The 24,272-nt window shown below is 37.3% G+C and overlaps 1 protein-coding gene across 1 annotated transcript in view; it reads right to left on the bottom strand.

Moving 5' to 3' along the window:
• Positions 1-24,272, bottom strand: part of ak5 (adenylate kinase 5) — a 224,670-nt gene that overhangs the window by 188,734 nt on the left and 11,664 nt on the right. Inside the window, exons 4-5 of the mRNA XM_056471784.1 lie at positions 16,716-16,888; positions 1,885-1,998 (exon numbers count right to left, since the gene is read on the bottom strand). Coding sequence (XP_056327759.1) covers positions 1,885-1,998; positions 16,716-16,888 — 287 coding nt within the window. The remainder of the gene's footprint in view (positions 1-1,884; positions 1,999-16,715; positions 16,889-24,272) is intronic.

The following is a 24,272-nucleotide window of genomic DNA, read 5'->3' as shown; positions in this document are numbered from 1 at the left end:
CCTTCATTTCAATTGTCCCATAAAAGCTACAGAACAGTAACATAAGAGGTATTTTCTGTACCATATAAGGTACAACTTTTACAATGGTACAAAACTGTTTCCCTCTTAAGTCCCAAGCTGTTTTTTTTACATGCATTTTTTATTTCTCTTTGCTATTTGGGCTTATTAGAACCTAATTAGAAAAAACTTAAGTATCACCTTTTGATATGATGTACTTTTAGAGAAAAAATATTTCCAAATACGTGCATATATGTGGTTCAAATTTCCATACAACACTTTTTCCTGATCGTTTTTCAATGCATTAATAACATATACATATTTTTTGAACATATTTTGACTATCAGAGAATAAAAACAATTTTTTTTGCCCATTTTCTACAGTTAAAAATAGTGTTTGGGACAGTTCATATGCTGTTTCAAGATGATACTGTTTGTCTATAATAAAATATAAAACTTTCAAAGTATTTTAAATAGCCACTTAAGAGATAAAGTGTGCTGTCCACGTATGTGGCCACTAAAGCCTTAGGAGGTTATGGAACATTATTTGTACCACTGTGTACCTTTTTTTCCCTGAAAGTGCACCTTTAAAAGATTAAAACACTGTTCTGAGGTCGTAAATAGCACTTTTAAAATAAATCATCATTTAAAATCATCATTTAAAAGCATATGTTTAAAGAAACATTAATAAACATTAATTATTAAGTTCTATAATACGAAACAACTGGTAAAACAAAACTACAGGTATTGTGAACTAAACATTTTAATGAACATTTGGTAAGCATTTTCTGATAAATACATTTTCATTATTGATATCCGACCTTTTGCCGTTTGCTTTCTACTAAACGCATGTGAGCTTTCAAAAGTTCAGCATATGCAAAGTGTTCATGCAGACATTTTAGTATTGTAAAACTAATCAAACATTGTTCATATCTTGTTACAATACTTTTACATAATTTTATTTCTATTTTAAAATTAAGTACATTAAATTATGCATTATGCATGCATTTTTTTTATTTCTCTTTGCTATTTGGGCTTATTGGAACCTAATTAGAATAAAACTTAAGTATCACCTTTTGATATGATGTACTTTTAGAGAAAAAATATTTCCAAATATGTGCATATATGTGGTTCAAATTTCCATACAACACTTTTTCCTGAATGTTTTTCAATGCATTAATAACATATACATATTTTTTGAACATATTTTGACTATCAGAGAATAAAAACTAAATTTTTTGCCCATTTTCTACAGTTAAAAATAGTGTTTGGGACAGTTCATATGCTGTTTCAAGATGATACTGTTTGTCTATAATAAAATATAAAACTTTCAAAGTATTTTAAATAGCCACTTAAGAGATAAAGTGTGCTGTCCACGTATGTGGCCACTAAAGCCTTAGGAGGTTATGGAACATTATTTGTACCACTGTGTACCTTTTTTTCCTGAGAGTGCACCTTTAAAAGGTTAAAACACTGTTCTGAGGTCGTAAATAGCACTTTCAAATCTTGGTTCTATATGGAACCTCATGAAAAAAGGTTCTGTTTAGCACCTAAGAGTTCTGCTATTGTTACAAGCCGACAAACCCTAATTTCATATTGTTTAGAACTATTTTTCCCAAGAGTTGCTCAGGGCACAGTAAGCAGGAGATGAGCAGCAAATCTCACACAGGGTTGTGGGATCAACAATGCAGCAGCATGACAGAGCAAAAAGCAGGCAGCAGTTAATCACTATGGTGAAGGCGGCCAAACAGTGATCAAAAACTGCCAGCAGTGCTGAAGCATCTGTGGACTCAATACAGCGCATTCAATACCTCCATTCAACTCCGATCTCAATGATGATAGCGAGTTTACAAGGCATTTGCAAACACAACTAATAAAATCCACTCACCTGGTCCTCAAAAGAAAGTGCTTGTCCCACATCTCGAGGGAAGCCGTCTATGACTATACCGCTGGCCTCTGGAATCTTCATGATCTTCTGCTTGATCTCAGTTATGGTTGTTTCCTGATGGAGATAAGTTAACATTGAGGTCAACGCTGTGTTTAACTGGTAAAAGGTTTTCATTTAAGTTTAAACATTAATTATTACATTTTAATAGAATTTACACTGAAGAAATATTAATATACCAAGCAGCGGGATTAGTAAACAAAGTGAGAGGGCAATCCCGTCAACTTGTAGATCAGGGGTGATGGCTGAACTATCATAGTATGATGCATTGTTTGAGAAAAGAACGATGTACTATGGAGTGTTTCCGTAGTTTCTCTGTCGCAGATCCATCGTTTGAACCACATTAGTTATAATGTAAAACGCCCATAATGATGCTCTAAACGGGGTGGACTAACAACTTTTTAGAGAAAACCCCCATCATTTTTGTGCAAATTATATTGTTTTATACGCACACGCATTTTAAACAATCCAATATTAGTTTTGGTAAAAACATACTTTGTAAATTAATTGAAATATAAGTAAATGACACATATACGAACCTATATATATTTCCTTTACAAATTTTATTGAAAATTCATTAATTTTTTCGGCTTAGTCCTTTTATTAATCAGGGGTCGCCACAGCGGAAAAAACCAAATGCAAATGACCTTCCAGCTGCAACCCATCACTGGGAAAACATCCATAAACACTCATGCACACACATACACTACGGACATTTTAGCTTACCCAATTCACCTATACCACATGTTTTTGGACTTGTGGGGGAAACCAGAGCTCCTGGAGAAAAGCCACGTGAACAGGGAGAACATGCAAACTCCACACAGAAACGCTAATTGACCCAGCCAGGGCTCGAACTAGTGACCTTCTTGCTGTGAGGTGATTGTGCTACCCACTGCGTGGTTGTAGGCCTAATTTACAGTAGGTACAGTAGCTATTTATTAAGAAATGAAAAAAATTATACTTAATAATAATAATAATAATAATATTATTATTATTATTATTATTATTATTATTGATGATGATGATGATGATGATGATGATGGTGGATGATGATGATGATATTATTATTATTATTATTATTATTATTATTATTATTATTATTATTGCAAAATGCATTATTGCAAAATGTTACTGCAAGGCTTTTAACAGGTACCAAAAAACATGACCACATTACAACAGTTTTACGTTCTTTGCACTGGTTTCATCTGGTCAATTTTAAAATTCTTCTCCTGGTTTTTAAATCTCTAAATGGCCTGGGACCTTCTTATCTGTCAGACATGTTGATTGAGCATCAGCCTGGGGTGCGTTACCGAAAACCATCATTAGCCAACTGAGGTCTCAGGTTATAGGGAACTTGCGACCTTAGTTGGCTAACGATGGTTTTCGGAAACGCACCCCTGAATGTAAAGTAAAATTGAATGAATTAAAAATACACAGGCCTGGCAGCTCATTTAAAAGCACATAACCCAAAGTAAATTAGGTCACAGCAAGCAGAGCTGATGGGAATAAAGTGCATGTAAACGCAAGCAAAAAAACTGACTTCTGCAAACCGGTAAACTTCTGTAAACCGGTAAACTGACTTCTGCAAATCTCAGTAAATTACCTTGCATGACTAATTTAAATCCCCCCATCCCATAAATGCACTTTACAGTAAAACTATATCCTTAAAAACCCACACACATCAGCTAAGTGACATATCCCATAGTAAATGTAACTGAATAACTAAGGAGGAAGATTTGAATGTCTCCAAGCGCTGGAAGGCAAATATATTCAAGCGTGGCAAATCTTGATGCGAATGGCATCTTTACAGCAGAGATCTAGCAACAGTTGCAAATTACCCTAAAAATAACTCTTACATCAGTCAACATTTGTTGCCCAGCATGAACTGTAATTTGTATGACCGAATGAAATCATTCTACCACTATCTGGAACAACCAGACAAGACTGAAACAGGGGACAATTTTTTAAATCCAAGGAAACTAACCCAACTATGACACCAACCTTGACACAAATTATAAAACTAATGTCAGAAATGCCTTGCATCACTTCCAAAACCTCATCTGTTTCTCCAGTACATGCTAAGCTGTATGTGGTTTGATCAAATGCCTTACGATAAACGTACAAAGAATAATGAATAATAAATCTTATCTACTGAAGCAAATCGACCTAGAAGCAATGAGTTGGAAATGCACACAGACTGAAAGTACCGAGAAACCAGAGAGAGACGTGCACTTATCATAAATTGCTGTTTTCAAACAAATAGCATTTATTTGGAAGCAATATTCCAACAGGGCAATATGGTGGCTCAGTGGTTAGCACTGTCGCCTCACAGCAAGAAGTTTGCTGGTTTGAGTCCCGGCTGGGTCAGTTGGCATTTCTGTGTGGAGTTCTGTGTATGTTCTTCCCTTGTTGGCGTGGGTTTCCTCCAGGTGCTCCAGTTTCCCGCACAGTCCAAGACATGCGTTTTAGGTGAATTGAATAGTGTATGTGTGTGAATGTGAGAGTGATTGGGTGTTTCCCAGTACTGGGTTGCAGCTGGAAGTGCATCCACTGTGTATAACATATGCTGGATAAGTTGGCAGATCATTCCGCTGTGGCGACCCCTGATGAACAAAAGGACTTAGCCAAAGGAAAATGAATGAATGAATGAATGAATGAATATTCCATCATAATCTCTTGCAAACTCAGTATACCGACATGGGTGGAGGAAGATTTAGGAATCAAGGGTTGCAAAGAATCTTTCCAAAGTACAGTACAGATTTGTTTTCCTTGATAATCCTCCTGATACAGACTTATAATACCACCTTTAAAAGCCTTCAAAATTATATGTACAAGTACACTCTATGAAAAAGTACACAAGCCAAGGTACACATAGGTTCTTTATTGATACCTTAAAGGAAACTGTAAATATGACAACTGATCTCTGGCTAATTTGGTTCTTCAATTAAGTTCGCGAATCAGATTAAATGTCTGGATGAACTGATCTGAGATCTCTGCGTGTGTTGTGAAGGACTGATTTACCGATTCTCGAAATCATGATCAGCATGGCAACGATTGGCCGATGGTACAGCAGCATAATGACATCGTCTGATTAATATTCTGCAAATTTACATAAAATTCGTAATAAATGTTTTTTTAAATATGATACGCAGTAACTTTCCACCTTTGTTGTGTCTAGAGTATTTATTTAGTTTTACATTTAGAGCGGATTTTCTTTAATATAGTAGCCTAGGCCTATTCAAGTTTCTTAATCGGTGTAAGGAATAACTGGCTGTCTAAATGAGTTTTGCTTCAAAAAAGCATTTAATATTGTTAAAGGTGTCTACAACTTTTGCAAATCATCAAATCACCGGCATATTAGCTGTCAAAACACATGCATGACTGCATAAATGATTATTCCTTAAAAAGCATAAGTCGAATATTGTGCATATCTATTATCATAAACAAACTGTACTAAAGCTGGTACCTTAAAATGCGTACCTTAGTATGCGTTTGTATTGTTACGAGTAGTTGTTGTTGTAGTGTAGTGTGTGTGTGGTGTTTCTTTCCCTCTCTCTTTCTCACTCTCTCTTTTCGAATTATTCGCAGGTGCAGCGGATTACGTCGGATCATGATTGGCGCTCGGATTGGTGGCGGCTGTATTTAAACCATCAGAGAGCATGGATTCGATGGCTCCCCGCTCTCTCTCGATTTCCCTCTGCTTGTTGGTCTGTGTGGAGATATTATTGCTTGAAAGATAAATATGAGTCTTGCTGATGTCTCTTATAGACGTTTTGTGAGATGCCGATGTGGAGTTGTATATCCTAACCGGAGATACCCGGTCTTCTGTCTCCCTGTCTGGCTTCGAGCATGGTAGGGAGGTTTGGTGCCTTCTATTTATTATTTTTGTTTTCTCCTGTGTTTGTTAGTAGGTAGGAAAGTTTACTGCATTTTATTTTATTATCTACTTTCCAGAGAAGTTTACTAAACCAAGTTTAGCTAGCTTGGTTTATTGTTATTTATTTTGGCTGAACCCCTCCCGATGTTATTTTTGCTCCTTATTTTATGTAAATAAATCATATTTTCTTTTTAATTCTCAGTGGTTGTGTTTTTGGTTTATATTTTGGGGAGAGAGAGTGCAGGGACACCAGGGAATATATTTTTAATCCCTGTTATTTTGTTATGTTTTGGTTAAACTTCTTTTTGATTAAGGATTTTTAATTTAATTTGTAACAGTATCAAAAAAGTCAATTACAGTTGTACTTTATTTCGAACTGGAGATTGCATATATATATATATATATATATATATATATATATATATATATATATATATATATATAAATAATATAGATATATATATATAAAATTATATATATATAAATTTTATCTTTAAACTTAATCTGAAATTATATTTAACTACTACTGTAAGAAAATATCAGCATTTGGTGTGTACTTTCAGTATTACCTTTGCTTGAAAATAGAGCCCTGAATGGGCTTTAAATCTAAGCCCTAGCAAAATTTTGGCGTTTTTTTTGTTTAGTTTTTTTAAATGTAAGTTTTAGTATTTTAAGTGACATCGATATCCAAGCGGTATGTGGTTCACAGTAAGTTTACTCAACTTACAAGTTGTGCATTCTGCATAACCAGTTGGCTCATCTTTTAAGGTTGCCACTATTTGAAAATTTTACCTAAAGTTTGACTTTCATTTAGCTTTTTACACTGACTGGCGCTTCCGGACCACACACATTAGATCTCATTAAACTTCTTTTTGAAGTTTTTTCTAAAGCAGGCCCGAAGCTCGATATGCATGCTAGATATGACATGAAAATTGACGACTCAAATGCAGGGCTCTACTTGACCCAATCTAATCTCGTTTATATGAAATAATCCTGCTCCCTAGCAGGTTTGAGCTAACAGAACTGTTGCTATGACAACTCTCGGATGAGTTTTGAACAACAAAACGATCCTGGATTGTGTCAAATCATCAATAACCAAATCCAGCTAATTAACATGTACGAAGAACAGACCCTTGGTCTTTATTGACATAGTCCAAGTGATCCATATGTCCTCCGAATTTTTTTATTCTGCAAAACCTTGCTTTTTTGGTTTATTTTATTTATTATTAAGGACATAGATGTTTAAAATAGAATAGAAAAGCTTTCAACTGGTACAAAACATATTTCCGGTTTGTACAGGTATATCCTACAACACAGAGGTTTCCAATTTTACAGTCTGTTAAAAGTCTCCTAATCCAGGAAGTCATTAGCAGAAGCTTAACTCAATACAAAGATGCATTTAATCCAGTGATGGAGTAAATGACATAGGTTGGCCATTTTATCCCCTGGTCAATAATCTTTGCAGATAGAATTCCCCCTCTAAAATCACACAAAGCATTTATAGAGTTTCTTCAGGGAATAAACATCCAGTGTGAGGTCTTATCTTCTTTTACTCTTTCAAAAACCCTGCCATAACATTGTGCTCTTACTTTCAGCCCCACAACTCTGTGCTCAGTTCTCAAATGCAAAGTTAATATGCAGGAAATGGAAAAATACAGCAAGCATTTAAGTTATTATTACCAAACTGAGCTTGTTACATTGTCAACAGATGCTGTATTTGTAAAAAGTAAGAAAAGAGCTCAACAAAAGCTAAGTTTGAGTTGTATCAAAAGATCTACAAGCCATTGAACAATATGGGATGTTAGAAGCAAGCAAAACCATTAGTAATATCCTTCAACCCTTGATTTTGAGTCTGTACACGTAATGTGTATGACCTCATATAGTCAAATGGCTACATAAAATCTTTGGGATTTATAAATTACACTAAATGATTTCAAATAACAGTGGATCACTACCTGATTACGTCCCGATCTGTCAATAAGATTGTTAAATTGCAAATCAGGCTCAAATTGCGCTAGGTTTAGGAGTAGGTGAACAAGGCATAAATTTGAAGAGCTACATATACTAATGATCTTTTGGACTGAGGGAGAAAGCCTAGCATGTCTGTGGGTAGTACCATAAGGTAACAATGATCTGCCTCTTTCATGAAGAGCAGGGTGATCAACATTATACAGGTTAACATGGTACTTGAGGCAAGCACCAAGTGAATAGGAATCCAGAATCTTGATGACCTTGTGGTAATGGTACATGATCACTGGAAAAGTATATCTGCTACAGGACCAGGCTGTATGGATGGTGAGACAAATGAAGGATATCGTTTTCAATGGGGTAACGTGAAAACTAAGATGTACTCTGAAGAGATGAAGAAGCTGGACCCAAGATTTATTTGCAGTAATACCTTGAACTAGCAATAAATCTTGGCTCTTGGAAAAGTAGATGCATACTGAGTTGAAGGAATTAGAGTTGAAAGGATGGTGTCTCAGAGATTCTCATGTCAGCATGTTGCAAGTGTTTACAAATGGCTCATTGAATGCAGGGATGAAGCAAGTAATCAAAGGGTGGACATTTTGTAGATGAACGGGGGCTCTTGGACTGAGAAAACAGGATTGCAATGTAACAGAAAATATGGTAGAACAGAGATTCTGCTCTTATGGGTGAATTAGTTGACATGGTTTGGAGAAGTGTGATCACAATTAAGATGCAAGTGTTACCATTGATACAGGCAGATGTGTAATTTAGGAGTTTGAGCTTGAATAAGCTTGCCAGATTAATTGTAAAGCTGGGGGAAGTGCAGTCTCTCTCTTTTCTGGAGACTCATCTGTTAAATGGATTCGAGAGGGTATCAGTTTTCACACCCTTGAATCAAGGACAATAGAAAGTTGAAAATTGAAGCATTTGCAGAATAAAGCCCACTTGGCTTGTTGGTGGTTAAGATGTTAACATTATGCAGATATTCCAGATTCTTATGATTTGTAAAATACACAAACTGATGCTGAGCTCTTTTCAACTATTTCTTCTGCTTCTCTAGGGCAATCTTGACAGTCCAAAGCTTCTGATTCCTGTTGACCACAGGAGTGAGCTTCTTAATGTAGAAGGCACATGGGTGAAGGTGTAGAGAACTCACCTGCTTCTGTGATAGACCGCCACAACTTAGATGCTAGAGGCATCATCATTGAAAACAAATAGAGGCATCTAGACAGGAGAAGACTGAACTGGCTGTTTATGCAACCTTCAGTTGGTGGAACTTGTCAATCTGATGATTCCAGATCAAAGATTTATGCTTGGATTTTAACAAGTTGCTCCAGAGGACTTAAAAACGTAAAAGTCAAGGAACCTTTGGAACCCTTTGATTGAGTATGGTGTGGGCCAGTTATTCACATTCTCATCCATCTGCATTGAAATGAATCAGGATAAACCAATAGAGAAGCACCTGGAGTACCTCATGTATAATATCCTGGAATACAGAGAGTGCACTGACCAAGACATAGCACATATTTATAGAGGACAGCAGGTGTGATGAAGCCTGTCTTCCACACATCCCCTCAGATATCATGATGAGATTGTAGAAACTCTGCAAATCTAATTAGGGTTAAAAATTTTGCCACAATCAAGATCCTCCAGGGCTGCTGGGATGAGTGGATGTTGAAATTTCACAGTGATTTTATTAAAAACTTCATAATCAATGCCAGTCTTTTAGCCCTCTATCCTTCTTGGAAATTAACAAAAACCCCAGGAGTTGGAAGGATGGATGTAACCTCTCTCAAGTGCCCTAATCATGACCTCTTGCATAGCATTCTGCTCTGGGAGGGGTAGAGAATAAAGAGTCCATCTGGGCACTGAATCACCTGCTAATAGGTTGGTTGCACAGTCCCATGGCCAGTAAAGAGGTTGGTAGCTCACTTGGGGTAGAACATATTGCTGGAGGGATTAACACTTGAGAATATCCACTCAATTGAAAGCTCTAAATTAAAAGTGATAGTCATGTTCTCGGGCTTGAGAGGAAAGGGGACATATGGAAAACCGTTCGGGAAACAATTATTGCTCCACTTTAGAATATCCATGATTAGCCAGAAGATGATTGGATTATGCTGAACAAGTCATGGGTAACCTAAGGTAATATCTGCTGTCGACTGCTCAAGAAACAGAAAATGGATTTCCTCAAGATGTTTGTAGCTTCAGAAGTCCAGCTAATTGATTGAAATTATCCCGGTAAAGAGATTTACCAGTCAACATTTCAACTGGGTAAGTGATCTTCTTATTAAGTTGCCAGCAAACTGGCACATACTTCATTTGCAAGAGGTTGCTAGAGTTTAACATTTTATAGCTTAATCATCAATAAACATTTTTCTATGGCAAATATGTTAAAGCTGCTCACCAATAGATGTCAATGGGAATCATAAAAAGACTTCTCTGAAGTGACTGTCGAAGACATCAAATGATTGAGTAAAAGGCCCATGCTTATTTTAAATCATTTGGCCTATTGGAGTTGTAATAATCTGAGTGGGGATCGAACCCGGGTCGTGGTTAGCAGTAGTTCTAACTTCGTGAGCTAAGTCAGCAAGTGGTGGCCCAAGAGCAGAGGAGGAACAAAGTTAGTCCACAACGTATAAATTCCCAAAAAATAATACAGTCTTTACTCAAGAGAACTTTACAAAAAGGAGAGACATCATTTCTCTCTACAGCCAGGGTTGAAAAAGGAATACAACAAAAATAGAAATACAAATGGCTTCCAGGCCTCCTTAATGGAAAATCTAAATAAAGAGTTTGAGAGGACAGACATGAGGATGCAGTCAAAAGAGAAGAAACAAAGGGTCAGGTCCACATGTGGGTGATTCCAGATAGAACAAGTAGGAGCAGATCTAGTGGGGCAGGTAGCCAAGATGAAGCCAGCCGTGCAGGAGACCAGGAAGAAACAAGGAGACAAGGTGGAGCAGGAAACCAGAGCAGAGCCATACAAGAAGGAGAGGAGAGAGCCACGAGTACATTTAGGACATTTACATTTATCCAGGGGTGTCCAAACCCAATCAGACACACCTGGACTAGCTAATCAATCTCCTAGAAATTTAGGACCACAACGGTGGCACACCCCTGGTTTTATCCAAAGTGACTAACACCCAAGAACACACACCCGGAGCAGTGGGCCAGGGAGCAATTGGGGGTTCTGTGTATTAATGTGGAAAGGTTGATATTTATTCACCCTCCCCACCAACAAAGCCTACTGGTGCCTAGACTTGAACCTGCGACCTTTGGATCCCAAGTCCAACTCTCTAACCATTATTCCACAGCTGCCCCCAGGAGTGAAAACTAGAGCGGATTAGGCAAAGTAAAGGAACAGCTAGAAATTTAGGACCACAACGGTGGCACAGGTGAAGCAAAAGCCCACCTTAGAAGAGCCACATAACACTACAGATACAGGGTTTGAGAGCACTTAGACAACAACAGGATCGGAGAGTGCTAAGACAGCCATGCCACACGAGAGCACTGAGACAGCCAGGTTTGAGAGTGCTGAGAAACCTGCAGGGCACAAAAGTACTGAGAGAGATGGGCTTGATGGCACTTAAATGACTGTGTGGGTTGAGAGCACTGAAACGGCTGGACTACCTGAGAGTGATGAAACCACAAGAGTAGAAAGTGCTGAATCCATGATACTTGAGTGTATGGAAACCACAGAGCTTTGGTGCAAGGGCTTTGTGTGGTGAAGAGATTGCTATGGCCACAGGGCCATAAGAATCCTGATTTGGTAGAGATTGAAAGGCATCATAATCTTTGCCAAAATGGGCTGGGCTGGGTTTCCTGATAACAAATGCATCTTGGCTCTTGCAACATTAATGAACAATCATTGCAACTCTACTTGAAACTTAAAACTTGAACTCATTCTACATGCTACTAATGCCGAGTTCAGACTGCAGGGATTTTCAAGTAGTCGTGTCACACACGTTTTCACACTGCATAACTATCTGGGGTAGCCTTTTGTCACTGCTTTGTTTACACTGCAAGATGAATCGCAAGAGAGGGTTTCACACTGCATGACTGTACAGTAAGAGAATCGCCCAAAACTTTGTCTCGATCTGTATGTCTCACATGTCTCACAACCAAACACATGCGAGAAGTGACATGGAAACAACACAAGGCCACATAGTATATCTTTTGTGATTAGCAGCATAATAAGAAAGAAGCCCACCTTTTGCTCACCTGGCTTTTGAAGGGAATTAACAATTTCTCTTTAACTTTTTTCCTTTTCAACATGGTTGTAGTAATGCTCAAAGGACATTTCATACAGACCCGGGTGCTCCTGACAAATTTCCACTAGTTTTTCCTCCATTTCTTGGGTTCAAATAGACTGAAAAGAAGTTTAACATTTCCCCCAGTCTCCCGCTGACCTGCAGATACCCATGCTAGTGGATGCTGCTCTCTCATTGGCTGTAGGTAATCACTTACCCTATTTTCAATCAGAACACATATCACACTGCATGATTTTGAATCGTTGACAGATTCAGATATTCAGCATGCCAAATATCTCACGGGTGTCGACGACTGATCGGTTGATTCTCTCAGATCGTGTCTTTCATAGTTCACACTGTGTGATTGTTACTCGCGTGAACGAGCACCAATTTGCCTGTGATTTCAGGTATTTGTCTGCGATTTCTCAAAAATCACGCTAAAGTCGGCTAAAATCATGCAGTCTAAACTCGGCATTAGGAGTCACAGTCAATTTCCAAATGCTAAAACATAAACTTTTATGGAGTTGTATCCTGAATGTTTAACCTAATTTATCATCTCTTGCAGACTAGCAATCGAGTGAAAAAAAAAACACATAAAAGTTAAAGAACATTAGGTTATCCAAAGAAATGCCTAAAATGAATGGGTTTTTATGCTCGTCCATGCAAGTTACTGACAATTTTTATTTTATTTTTTGGAGTTTTTCCATCTTTCAAGCACTGCATTTAAATTATTTGATCTATTTTTTCTGTTCAGTCATTTAATTTAGATGTGTATTTCTATTTTGGTTATTTGTTTTCTTTGAGCCTGTAGAATAAAGTACAACACCTTTAATTATAATCATTAGATTAGATTAGATTAGATTCAACTCTATTGTGATTACACATGTACAATTACAAGGCAACGAAATGCAGTTTCGGTCTAACCAGCAGCGCAATAGCAGCAAGTGCAGGATATAGGTATAAGTTATAAAGTGCAGTTATTAAAAAAACTATGGTAATATTTACAGATGGATGTACTATGAACGTTATATACAGGTTGTAATAGCTTTGAACAGATTTACAATAAATGAATATATGTACAGGATGCTATTAATAATCAGAAGTGTGCAGATAGATAAACATAATTACAAATGTCCATGTGCAGTGGGTATGTACAGTTCAAATAAATGAATCAGTGCAATGAATATGTGCAAACTTTAAATGTGCAAATGTTAAATAGTGCAGTGATTGTGAGGAGTATAAGTAAGAGGAGTGTGGGGGGTGTATTGGGGGGGCAAAAGAGTCAGTGAGGGGCAGAGTTCAAAAGGGAGACAGCTCTGGGGAAAAAGCTGTTCCTCATACCTTTTAAACATTTTAAACTTGTGTAAAGTCAATGTAGTTGCGTTACTTTCATTACAAATAAAGCTTTTAGAAGAAAAATTGCTTCTTTTAAATAATTTTGCAATGTCAGTTAATAAGCATGTGCTTTTAAATTGCTGGAGGAAGCGAGCTGAAACGGCTGCTGACAAAAGTGGTTGCTTCTTCAATTGGAAATACAGACATTGCTTTGATTTCATTGAGTCAAAAAACAAAAATATTGCTGTGGAATGCAGTCGATGTCCAGTCACTAAAAAGCTTTCGACTGCTTATAACTCGACCAGCAACTTGTTCAAGCAACTGAACAGAAAGCATTCTACGACAATACTCGTCACCAAGGAGGACACCGGCACCCAAAAACACGGTGGTGCAACTCAATCTAAACAGGTTAAATTGGATTTTTGTGATGATCAGGAATGAAAGTATTTTCTGAATGTGAAGAGAAGTGTAGCTGCTTATGGGGCCATTCACATATTGCATCTTTTGTGCATGCAAGTTCGTTGTTGAGGCGCATGCGCCTCGCACACATATTTTAGGAGCACATATTGCATGCGCTCACATTTTACAGGCGCACCAGTTGAAAACCGTGAGGCACGTGACAAGAACTGATCGATCAGCTTTAAGCTTTGTATGGAATATACACCAACTACCTCAGACAAACACAGAACACCCAAACACTGCAGTGCTTTTGTTATGGATGCCAATGGTTACAGGTTCCAGTTTTCTTCATGTCTTCTTTTGTGTTAAAAAAAAAAGACAAACTGGTTTGGAACAAGTGAAAGATGAGAGAATTTTAAGTTTTAAGTTTAACTATCTCTTAGTCTTTTGAATATGTCAAGCTGCTGTGATCAACCCATTGTAATTTTCTTAGTGAATATTAAATTGTTGAAAGAGCTGCAGTTTATTTTGTATTTTATAGGTATATTTTATGTCTTAAAAGTAACTTTTCCAGTAGTAGTCAGTAATTTGTAATCTATTACTTTTTTAAAGTAACTTACCCAACACTGATCAAACCCCATACAGAAATTGTATATATGGCAACACAAGTTATATGACGATATGCAATAGAATGCAAAGTACTTCACAATATTGCAAAAATGGCCCTTAATTTTCAAGCATTTTCCACTTCCTTCAACAGCAGAGCATCCCTAAAACAAGACTGGCCATCTTTACTTTTGACTTGGATATGATATTCTTATAAGCTTTGCCATTTTTACTTTTACATCTTGCTTTACAAATTAATAGTAGCATATTCAAGTAAGGCCATGCTTGTCTAGTGTTATTCTTATACACTGCCTTAATATGCCTTCCCTGCTTCATCGGGTCATATTGCAAGCCTGTGACAGTAAATTGAGGGCATTTTGGCAAACATTGGCTCCCACTTGATAATATTAAGCGTTTTCATTTAACATCCTCTAAGGTTTTCTGGTATTTCAGTCTTAAGAATTATTCTGCCTGTCTCCTCTCTAGACTCTGTTGGAGTCTTAGTGTATTCATAGACATGTATTAATGTAAAAGCATTCTAATATAATTAAATATGCTTTATAGCTTTTATGATACCTGTTTTGATATCTATTTTGAATTGGTCATGTCTGCCCCTTAGCTTTAACACATGCATGGGGTAAATTTGTTTATGTATGAACAGCTAAAGCAAATTAAGTCTTGTTATAGAGTTTCCAAAGGCTTAACTGTATTTGAAAAACACTGTGTGACCTGCCATACAAACAATGACTTCAGAACAGTTATGTTGAATACTACATAGACAGCATTTATTGAAAACATTATGGCTTTACCAGGTAAATATAGTTCTCAAGGAGCTGTTGACATGAAAGTAACCCAGATTTTGATAAAAACCAAAACATTGCAAACATTTTAATTAAAATAAGAGAAAGTACTAAACTACCGAAATGTATTTAATACTTTGTATAAAAGGCTTTTTTGTTTTTGGTAGTGACAGCTTCAATTTACATTTTGTATGAACAATGGAATAGGTCTATTATATTCCCTGTACTTCAATAGAGGCTAAAAATCTTGATGGTTCTGTGGGTGTCTTCTGTGAGATATGATCTTTATTTCTTTGTTTCTATTGGAATCAGGTCAGGTGATTGGCAAGGTCATTCAACCGATTCAAATGTTATCACTCGATTGAATGGGCGTTATCAGTGGTTATCAGCTGATAGATTTTGGGGAAAAAGGAATAGGTTACTAAGTCTCGCAACATACATTTTGCCCATAGTTATTTGAATTGTTCAGAAACAGTAGGTAAGTGGGTGAGCGCCGCTTTTTGTATTTTTGTTTACTATTTCAGGGAGTGTACTTTATTGGCGTAGCATACGCTAAAGATTTCGGTTTCTTTTTCACAATTTTATTTTCATTAGTAAGTGTAGAGGGGATCTTGTGTTCTAGTTAAGGTGGCTTTTGGTTTTGTTGAGTTCTTTGCTTTAGCGCCACTCTAGTTGCTTTTATATTTCAATGTATTATATTTCTGTTTGCTTATAAAATTTTCAAAATGCATTCTACAAAGCGGACACATGGCTCTCTATTGTTGGCTTTATCACTTTTTTCCTCATAGAGGAATAAACGAATTCATTGTTAAGATTGTGTCCTTGTTTTTTCCATCTATTTCCTTCAGTAATAATATAATATTCTAAATGTTGCGTTTACCCTCCCTAGACAACTTATTAAATCGTAACATTAATAAAGAGACTAAGGTGAAGGAAAATTAATTATAAACATAAATTATCATTCATTCATATTCCTTCAGGTTAGATCCCCTATTTATCAGGGGTCGCCACAGCGGAATACACTCATTCACACTCATACACTACGGCCAACTTTGTTTATTCAGTTCACCTACAGCGCATGCATTTGGACTGTGTGGGAAACCGGAGGAAACCCACACAAAGACGGGGAGAACTTACAAATACCACCCAGAAATGCCAACTGGTCCAGCCGGGACTCAAACCAGCGACCTTCTTGCTGTGAGGTGACAGTGCTAACCACTGAGCCACCCCCACATAAATTATGGGAAAATATTTTACGATGCTTTTTTCTTTTGTCTGTGTGTTAACATTGAAGTGAATCGAAAGCAGAAAACTCAATATTTGATGCAAAAACATGAATCAAACAAGGCCAAATATCCGTCTTGAAATCTGTACAACAGTTCATTATTTTCTAATTTATGACAGATGTTTGTGGTGTTTCTAATAAAACTAACTCTAGCATATATTTTGAATCTCAAAATAAAATCTGCCGTGTATGAACATATTCAAAGTTGATCCCTATATACTCTGACTTCCTGTCTCATGTTCAGTACATACCTGTGGTGCCAGTTCCCCATTGGTGATTATCCTGGCAATCAGGCTCCATTTCCTGTTGCTGGTGGCATTGTGGATCATCTTTTTCCTGAGTAGCTCACCCACTGAGACATATTCAAAGCCATAGCGCTCGGCAATCTTCAGACACTGTGTACCTTTACCGCTGCCTGGGCCACCTGTTTAGGAAGAGGATGGTAAGATATGTACATGTACTAACTGACAAACACCCATATTTATGCAGGCTCAGAAAATCACCTTTAAATATAAACTTATACAAGATAACGTCCTATTATGTATGATAATATTTCTAACAACACAATTCCATACAGTAAAATGTTAACAGTCATGACACAAATCTGTCTGATTGTGGTGATCCTTTTGTTAGTTGTCTGTATACATTGTTGTCTTGAGGCTCATGTGGCTTTCTTAATTTACTTCCTATTTGTTTCCTTTCATGCTGTCTTTTATTAAGACTTTATAGTGTGCTCAACAGGTTCCCTCGCTCCTGACCAAGCTCTTTCATTGCTATAATCTAATCTAGACTTTTTGTGCTTTGTCTGGAGCCTCCAACAGAGAGCAGGTTGGACATCTTTGCAAAACTCTCCAGGAGAAGCAGCTTTGTTTGGCTTGAGGCCTCTGCCTACATGCAGTGCATTCGGAAAGTAGTCATAGTGCTTCACTTTTTCCTCTTTATTTACGTTACAGCCTTATTCCAAAATGGATTAAATTAATTTATTTCCTCAAAATTATTCACACAATACCCCATAATGACAATGTGAAAAAAGATTTTTTGAAATTGTTGCAAATTTATTAAAAATAAAAACCTGAAAAATCTCATGTACATAAGTATTCACAGCCTTTGCCGTGAAGCTCTAAATTGAGCTCAGATACATTCTGTTTCCACTGATCATTCTTGAGATGCTTCAGCAGCTTAATTGGAGTTCACCTGTAGTAAATTCAGCTGATTGGACATGATTTAAAAAAGGCATACACCTGTCTATATAAGGTCCCAGGGTTGACAGTGCATGTCAAAGCACAAACCAAGCATGAAGACGAAGGAATTGGCTCTAGACCTCCGAGACAGGATTGTCTCGAGGCACAAGACTGGGAAAGGTTACAGAAACATTTCTGCTGCTCTGAAAGTTCCAATGAGCACAGTGGCCTCCATCATCCAAAAGTGGAAGAAGTTTGGTGCCTCCAGGACTCTTCCTAGAGCTGGCCGGCCATCTAAGCTGAGTGATAGCCGGGGGGTGGGGGGGGTGGGGGTATGGGGGCCTTAGTCAGTGAGGTGATCAAAAACCTGATGGTCACTGTCTGAGCTCCAGCGTTCTTCTGTAAAGAGAGGAGACCCTTACAGAAGGACAACCATCTGTGCAGCAATCCACCAACCAGCCCTGTATGGTAGAGTGGCCAGAGGTAAGCCACTCCCCGCCTGAAATTTGCCAAAAGGCATCTGAAGGACTCTCGGACCATAATAAAAAATTAAATTCTCTGGTCTGATGAGACTAAAATTGAACTCTTTGGAGTGAATGCCAGGTGTTACATTTGGAGAAAACCAAGCACCACTCATTACCAGGCTAATACCATCATGAAGCATGGTGGTGGCAGCATCATGCTGTAGGGATGTTTTTCAGCAGCAGGAACTGGAAGACTAGTCAGGATAGAGGGAAAGATGAATGCAGCAATGTACAGAAACATCCTGAATCAAAACCTGCTACAGAGTGTTCCTGCTACACAGTGTTCTTTACCTCAGACCGGGGCGACGGTGCATCTTCCAGCAGGACAATGACCCAAGGCACACTGCCAAAATATCAATGCAGTGACTTCACAACAACTTGGTCATTGAGTGGCCCAGCCAATGCCAAGTCCTAAATCCTGTTGAACATCCAACTGATAGAGCTTGAGAGAAATTCCCAAGGACAGGTGTGCCAAGCTTGTGGCATCATATTCAAAAAGACTTGAGGCTGTAATTGCTGCCAAAGGTGCATCAACAAAGTATTGAGCAAAGGCTGTTAATACTTATGTACATGTGATTTATTTTATTTAATTTTTTTTAATTAATTTGCAACAGTTAAAAAAATACATGGTCTGTATAAAATACATGCACTGTATATTGTGCAAATCCTGAAAATCTGCTGTTGTATCTTGATGTTTTTTGGTGGGGTTATGAGCCCAGAATAAAGTTATCCACCCAATGACCTCTAATGACCATCCATAGCCCTGGATATCAAGCAGTTTGAGCTGGTTTGGTATACACCCAGAATACGGTGCATATTGAACCAATAAACACTTTCCCATTGATGTGTTGCAAATCTTGCCCATTCATCTCTCACTTTACCCTTGCTTTAGCCACTGGAATTTTTCCTCTAGAAGTCTGTTCTTTCATTATTAGACCAAGTGTTTCAACCTGGATATTTTGGTAATTAGTTTATTTTTATTTATTTATTTATTTTTTATGCAAAGATTATATAATATAAAGCATAGCTTTACAAATGTATAAGGAATTAGGATTCTGACAGCTAAACCCATCTTGTGAAAAGGGTCTAGTATGTCTATTTTCCAGTGGTCTGTAGGTTTGCAACATTTTGGGCTCTATATTAACAATCTAGGCGCAAAGTCTAAATAGCATGGCGCAAAAACATTAAGGGCATGTCTGAATACACTTTTGCTATTTTAAGGATGGAAAAATGTGCTCTGCACCTTGGCACATGGTCTAACATGGTTGTACTTATTCTCTTAAAGAGTTATGGGTGCGTGTTTTGAGCATAACCTGCATTAAAACCAATCACGTTATGCTCACAAGTCTCCCATTTCCTTTAAGAGTCAGTTGTGGACTTTGTAAGTGGAAAAACTGATCGCTTCACTGGCAAGAAAACTGTTAAACAGACTGTCTGCGCGAGGATAAAGAACCATTCGCCGTCTTTAATTTTCTTTACTTTTACTCTTTACTTTACTCCTTTACTTTCATGAATAAGGAAACGGTGTTGTACACACTCCACTGATGACATCCATTAGCCTACATAATTAATTTATTTGTTAAGCGCAAAGATTTGTTTCAAAACCAGTTCTAAATTCAGTTATATTTTCCAGCAAACGAATAAATTAACAATAATAACAAGTTATATCCAAACACATAACCTATTCTTATGCCCTATATGGTGATGCATGCATCTTCAAAACCCGACAGGTGGACAAATCTAAACTTGTTTTTATTAAACAAATATAAATATGCATAAAATAAATAATACTGCTGATAATAATAACATTATACAAATGCAAATTGTCATGAATTAACTGAAAAAAGATGAAGAAGGCATGTGGCATTTATGTAGAAAAATAGTCATTTTTGTATTTTAATCCATTGTTTTTTTCCTATATAAAGATATTTGCATATTGCTGTACATCTTGTGTGTATTAAGCGTTTGGACTAACGTGCTCTGTGCTGGACTTTAGACCAGCTTTTAGTTAGTCAATGTCGCAATCTAATTCAGATCCTCAAAATAACAACATGCCAACAATGCGCCTTAACACACCTCCTGTTTATACCAGCACACTCATGAGTCCACAAAGAGGCGCAAATGGATTTTCTATTTAAACAATGTGGCGCAAAATGTGAAAATTAGGGTTGCGCTTGCTAAGCTTGCAATCTAACATCTACAATGTGGATGACTTTTATTTAAAGTAAACAAAAACTGAATTTGAAACTTCTAAAAAGACAATGATGCAGGACTGTACTTACAGTAACTGCTTTAGTGGGGGAAAGCATTACGATAAAATGTGCATATCTAGGAAACTCTTGACAAAAAAAATCAGCACACTGCCACTTTAATTCTGAAAAAAAGATTCATCTGATGGCAGTGTGCTGAATTTTTTACTTTGTTTACTGGGAAAGAATTACAATTCCATGAAGCACTGCAAATAACATGATCATATTAAAAACTACCAAGAAATGTACAATTATTCATTTAAAGTTGTTGACTAAAGAGCAGCATGGTGGCTCATTGGCTAGCACGGTTGCCTCACAGCAATCTGGTCCAAGTACCAGCCGAAACAGGCCTTTCTGTGACAAAGTCATGCAATTTAGATGAATTCATTCATTCATTCATTTTCTTTTTGGCTTAATCCCTTTTTTAATCTGGGGTCGCAACAGCGGAATGAACCGCCAACTTATCCAGCATATCTTTTATGCAGCGGATGCCCTTCCAGCTGCAACCCATTACTGGGAAACATCCATACACTCTCATTCACACAAATACACTACGGACAATTTAGCCTACCCAGTTTACCTATACCGCATGTCTTGGACTTGTGGGGGAAACCTGAGCACCCAGAGAAAACCCACCCGAACACGGGGAGAACATGCAAACTCCATACAGAAACGCCAACTGACCCAGCCGAGGCTCGAACTAGCGACCTTCTTGCTGTGAGCGTGCTACCCACTGCGCCACCGTGCAGCCCTTTAGATGAACTGGTTAAACTAAATTGTGATGTGTGAATCGGAGAGTGTGCAGGTGTTTCCCAGCACTGAGGGTTGTACTCTCACTGCTAAGTTGTGGCTGGAAGGGATATTAAAAAAATATATAAAACATATTCCAGAGAATAATTGGTGGTTCATTCCACTGTGTTGACCCCTGGTAAAGCAGGGACATAGCTGAAAGAGAGTGAATGAGTTGACTAGAAACAAATATATGTTAAGTGTATTTGTTGATCTGACTCTCCAGGTAAAGTAGTTTTCACCACAGTTTCCTCCTGCAAATATGACATTGTTCAGTTGAAATTTAAGCAGAAACAAGTACTGCTAATATCTCAATAAGATAATACCGCATGTGGGTGGTCACTTGACTGATGGGATGCACATTCATTTGCTTGTGGGTAACATTCAGCACAGATAATTTTGCCTTCACAAATGATATCAGTCAGCTTAAAGAGACATGCACGCTGTTCAGGGAAGTCTGATAAGGCAGGAGGGAAATGTGCAGCTATCAGATATTTCTCTCTAAACTATTAGCAGTGACAGCAGCCCTGTTTACAGCAGGTATCCATCTCATGGGCATCCTCAGTGATCTCATTTAATTGGATTTGGACTAATTTTGATCAAATCATTTATAATGTCAGTATATGTTATGCATTAGAAACAGTCATCAAACTGCTGTTCTCAAATGTACTCTAACCACAAACACAACTCTGTGTGGAATATTACTGTGTTATTAAACTAGGGGTGCGCCAATATCAAAATTCAGACCAATATAAAAAACTGAATAATTTTCATGCTATGAAAAATCTGGCTTAAATCATTTTAACTTGTGAAAGACACAGGTTTTCCTTCAGTATATTTTTATTGCTGTATCGGTACTTTTACTCCACTCATTTCCTTTAACCAGCAGTCAATACATTTTGTTTTCTTGTCTATGGGGATTAACTTAGTAGAAAAATCAGTCTTGTGATTCCTTTCAAATTAAATCACACATAGAAAGTAAATTGCATCATACGAAACGACCTCAATACATGGGCGCTTTACAAATACAGCAAACCGTCTAGAAGCTTAAGTGTCCAAGATGACCAAAATCTTTACACGTGATGACTGAGAGACTGCATGTCAGTGATGAGAAGATGACCGATGTTTACTGTATGATGACTGAAATCATGGCCTTAAACAATTGCTAAATGCACTACAGAATATTACATTTTCACACACATGCACAAATGGCATGTAATCGCATCAGCCTTTCACAGCATACTCATGAGTGCTTTTAAAATGGCTTTCTACTAATACTTTTATTCTACTTGCACTATGTTTTAGAGCAAGTATTGGTACTTTTACTTGAGTAAATTTTTCAGTATTTGTTCTGCCACTGCTGACATCTGAATCTTGATCAGTCCTTGCAAAAGATTTTCTATTTTCTTCTGACTTTAATTAACATTGAAACATAAACATTAAAACCCTAAAAAAAGCATAACAAACAATTGACATTATGGAGGAGGGGTCAATTAGGCATGCTTATACACTGCAAATTAGCATTCATTATTAATACAGCTATTATGATGGAGTGCTATTATCAAATAAAAAAAACCTTTACAGAAGATCTCAGATGAGAACAGTAACTGTCTCAGTCTGAGAATTAGATTGGGGAGGAAAAATGGCTTTTTTCACACAAGAGGGCTGTTTTCTTTAAAAACCTATACCTACAGAGCAAAGACTATAGAGGAATTACCAACCTACGTCACACATGATGTCACCAGAACATGTCGTGTTGTGTGGTAGATGCCAAATTCGAAAAGTCCAAAAATAGAAAAATTTAGTTTTACCGTATGTCACACTGCTTTTAATGCCAACCGCCAGGGGCGCCGCTAGGGGTGGGGGGTTGTCGTGGACCCCCAATAATATCTCTGGGGCCCCCAAAATGCGTGAATCATGCCCTTAATTCCAACAACACTGTTGAAGTCTGGATAAAAGAATAGATGGGTTGACTGCATCAAGACCAATCAAATCCAAAAGCACCTGAGTCAACAGCTAGAAGAAGATCTTATAACTATTAAAAGAGCAGTTCAGAAATATGCCGTGGCTTAAAACATCACTGAAATTGTTTTCATCAATAATTAACTCATCTAAAAATGATTGACTTTAATAAAAAACTATTCTCTTCATAACTTCTAATGTAAAAGTTTACAAATAGGTCTATAATTAGATAAAAATTAAGGATCTAGATTATATTTCTTAAAAGATGTTGCGCAATGACATGTTTAAAACTAACCCAGACTCATTCTGAAAATGTACCTCCATATACATTTCTGGAGAGCGCTAAATATATCCTAGGAGCTACGTTTTTTTGCAGTTTTTGTTTTCGAGAATCCACCAATCCACCAGGCGCTATGTACGCCTTTTGAGATCTCAAATTTCTCCCGCGAGTGCCATTCGCACCTGCTCTTTTCACAATAGTCCACCAGAGGCTGCTGTCGACTGACTGACTAAATGACTGGCTGACAAACCGATCGACTGACCTACCCTCTTTCTACCCTAAACCCAACCAAAGTGTTTTTAAAAGCACTGAAAGACAAAATGCAGCCGTACTTCTGGCTACATAATTTATGATCCCCAGAAATGTATATAGGGCTACATTTTCAGAATGAGCCTGTGTTGTTTAAAATAGCTGAGAAGGAAAAATGGAGGAAAACGTATTTACTGCATTTACCTGTATTTAGGGACTATGGTGATACAAAATTCAGGGAAAAAATATAGGCTGATTAAACCAACTTAATTTCAAACATACCTAAAAGTGCATTTAAAAGTAAACAAACAAACAAACAAACAAAAAACTTCTGAACTGTTGCTGTGTCTCATTTCAGAGGTACTGTAAGTCCTTCGAAGTCCACATAAGCCCAACCTAGCATTTTGAAATGAGACGATCTAGCCAACAGAGGACAGATCTCGTCACTTAGCAACCGGAACAGCTGCCGTTAATAAGCAACAATAAAACTTCTTAGACTTTTTTTTTTTTCAAAGTGATTTTAAAACTTATGTTAAGTGATCTGAATGCAAAGCAAGGTTTACAAAAGCTGGAA

The sequence above is a fragment of the Danio aesculapii genome, chromosome 2 (genome assembly GCF_903798145.1).
Source record: "Danio aesculapii chromosome 2, fDanAes4.1, whole genome shotgun sequence".
Taxonomy (NCBI): domain Eukaryota; kingdom Metazoa; phylum Chordata; class Actinopteri; order Cypriniformes; family Danionidae; genus Danio; species Danio aesculapii.
This window is presented reverse-complemented; position numbering and strand designations above follow the sequence as displayed.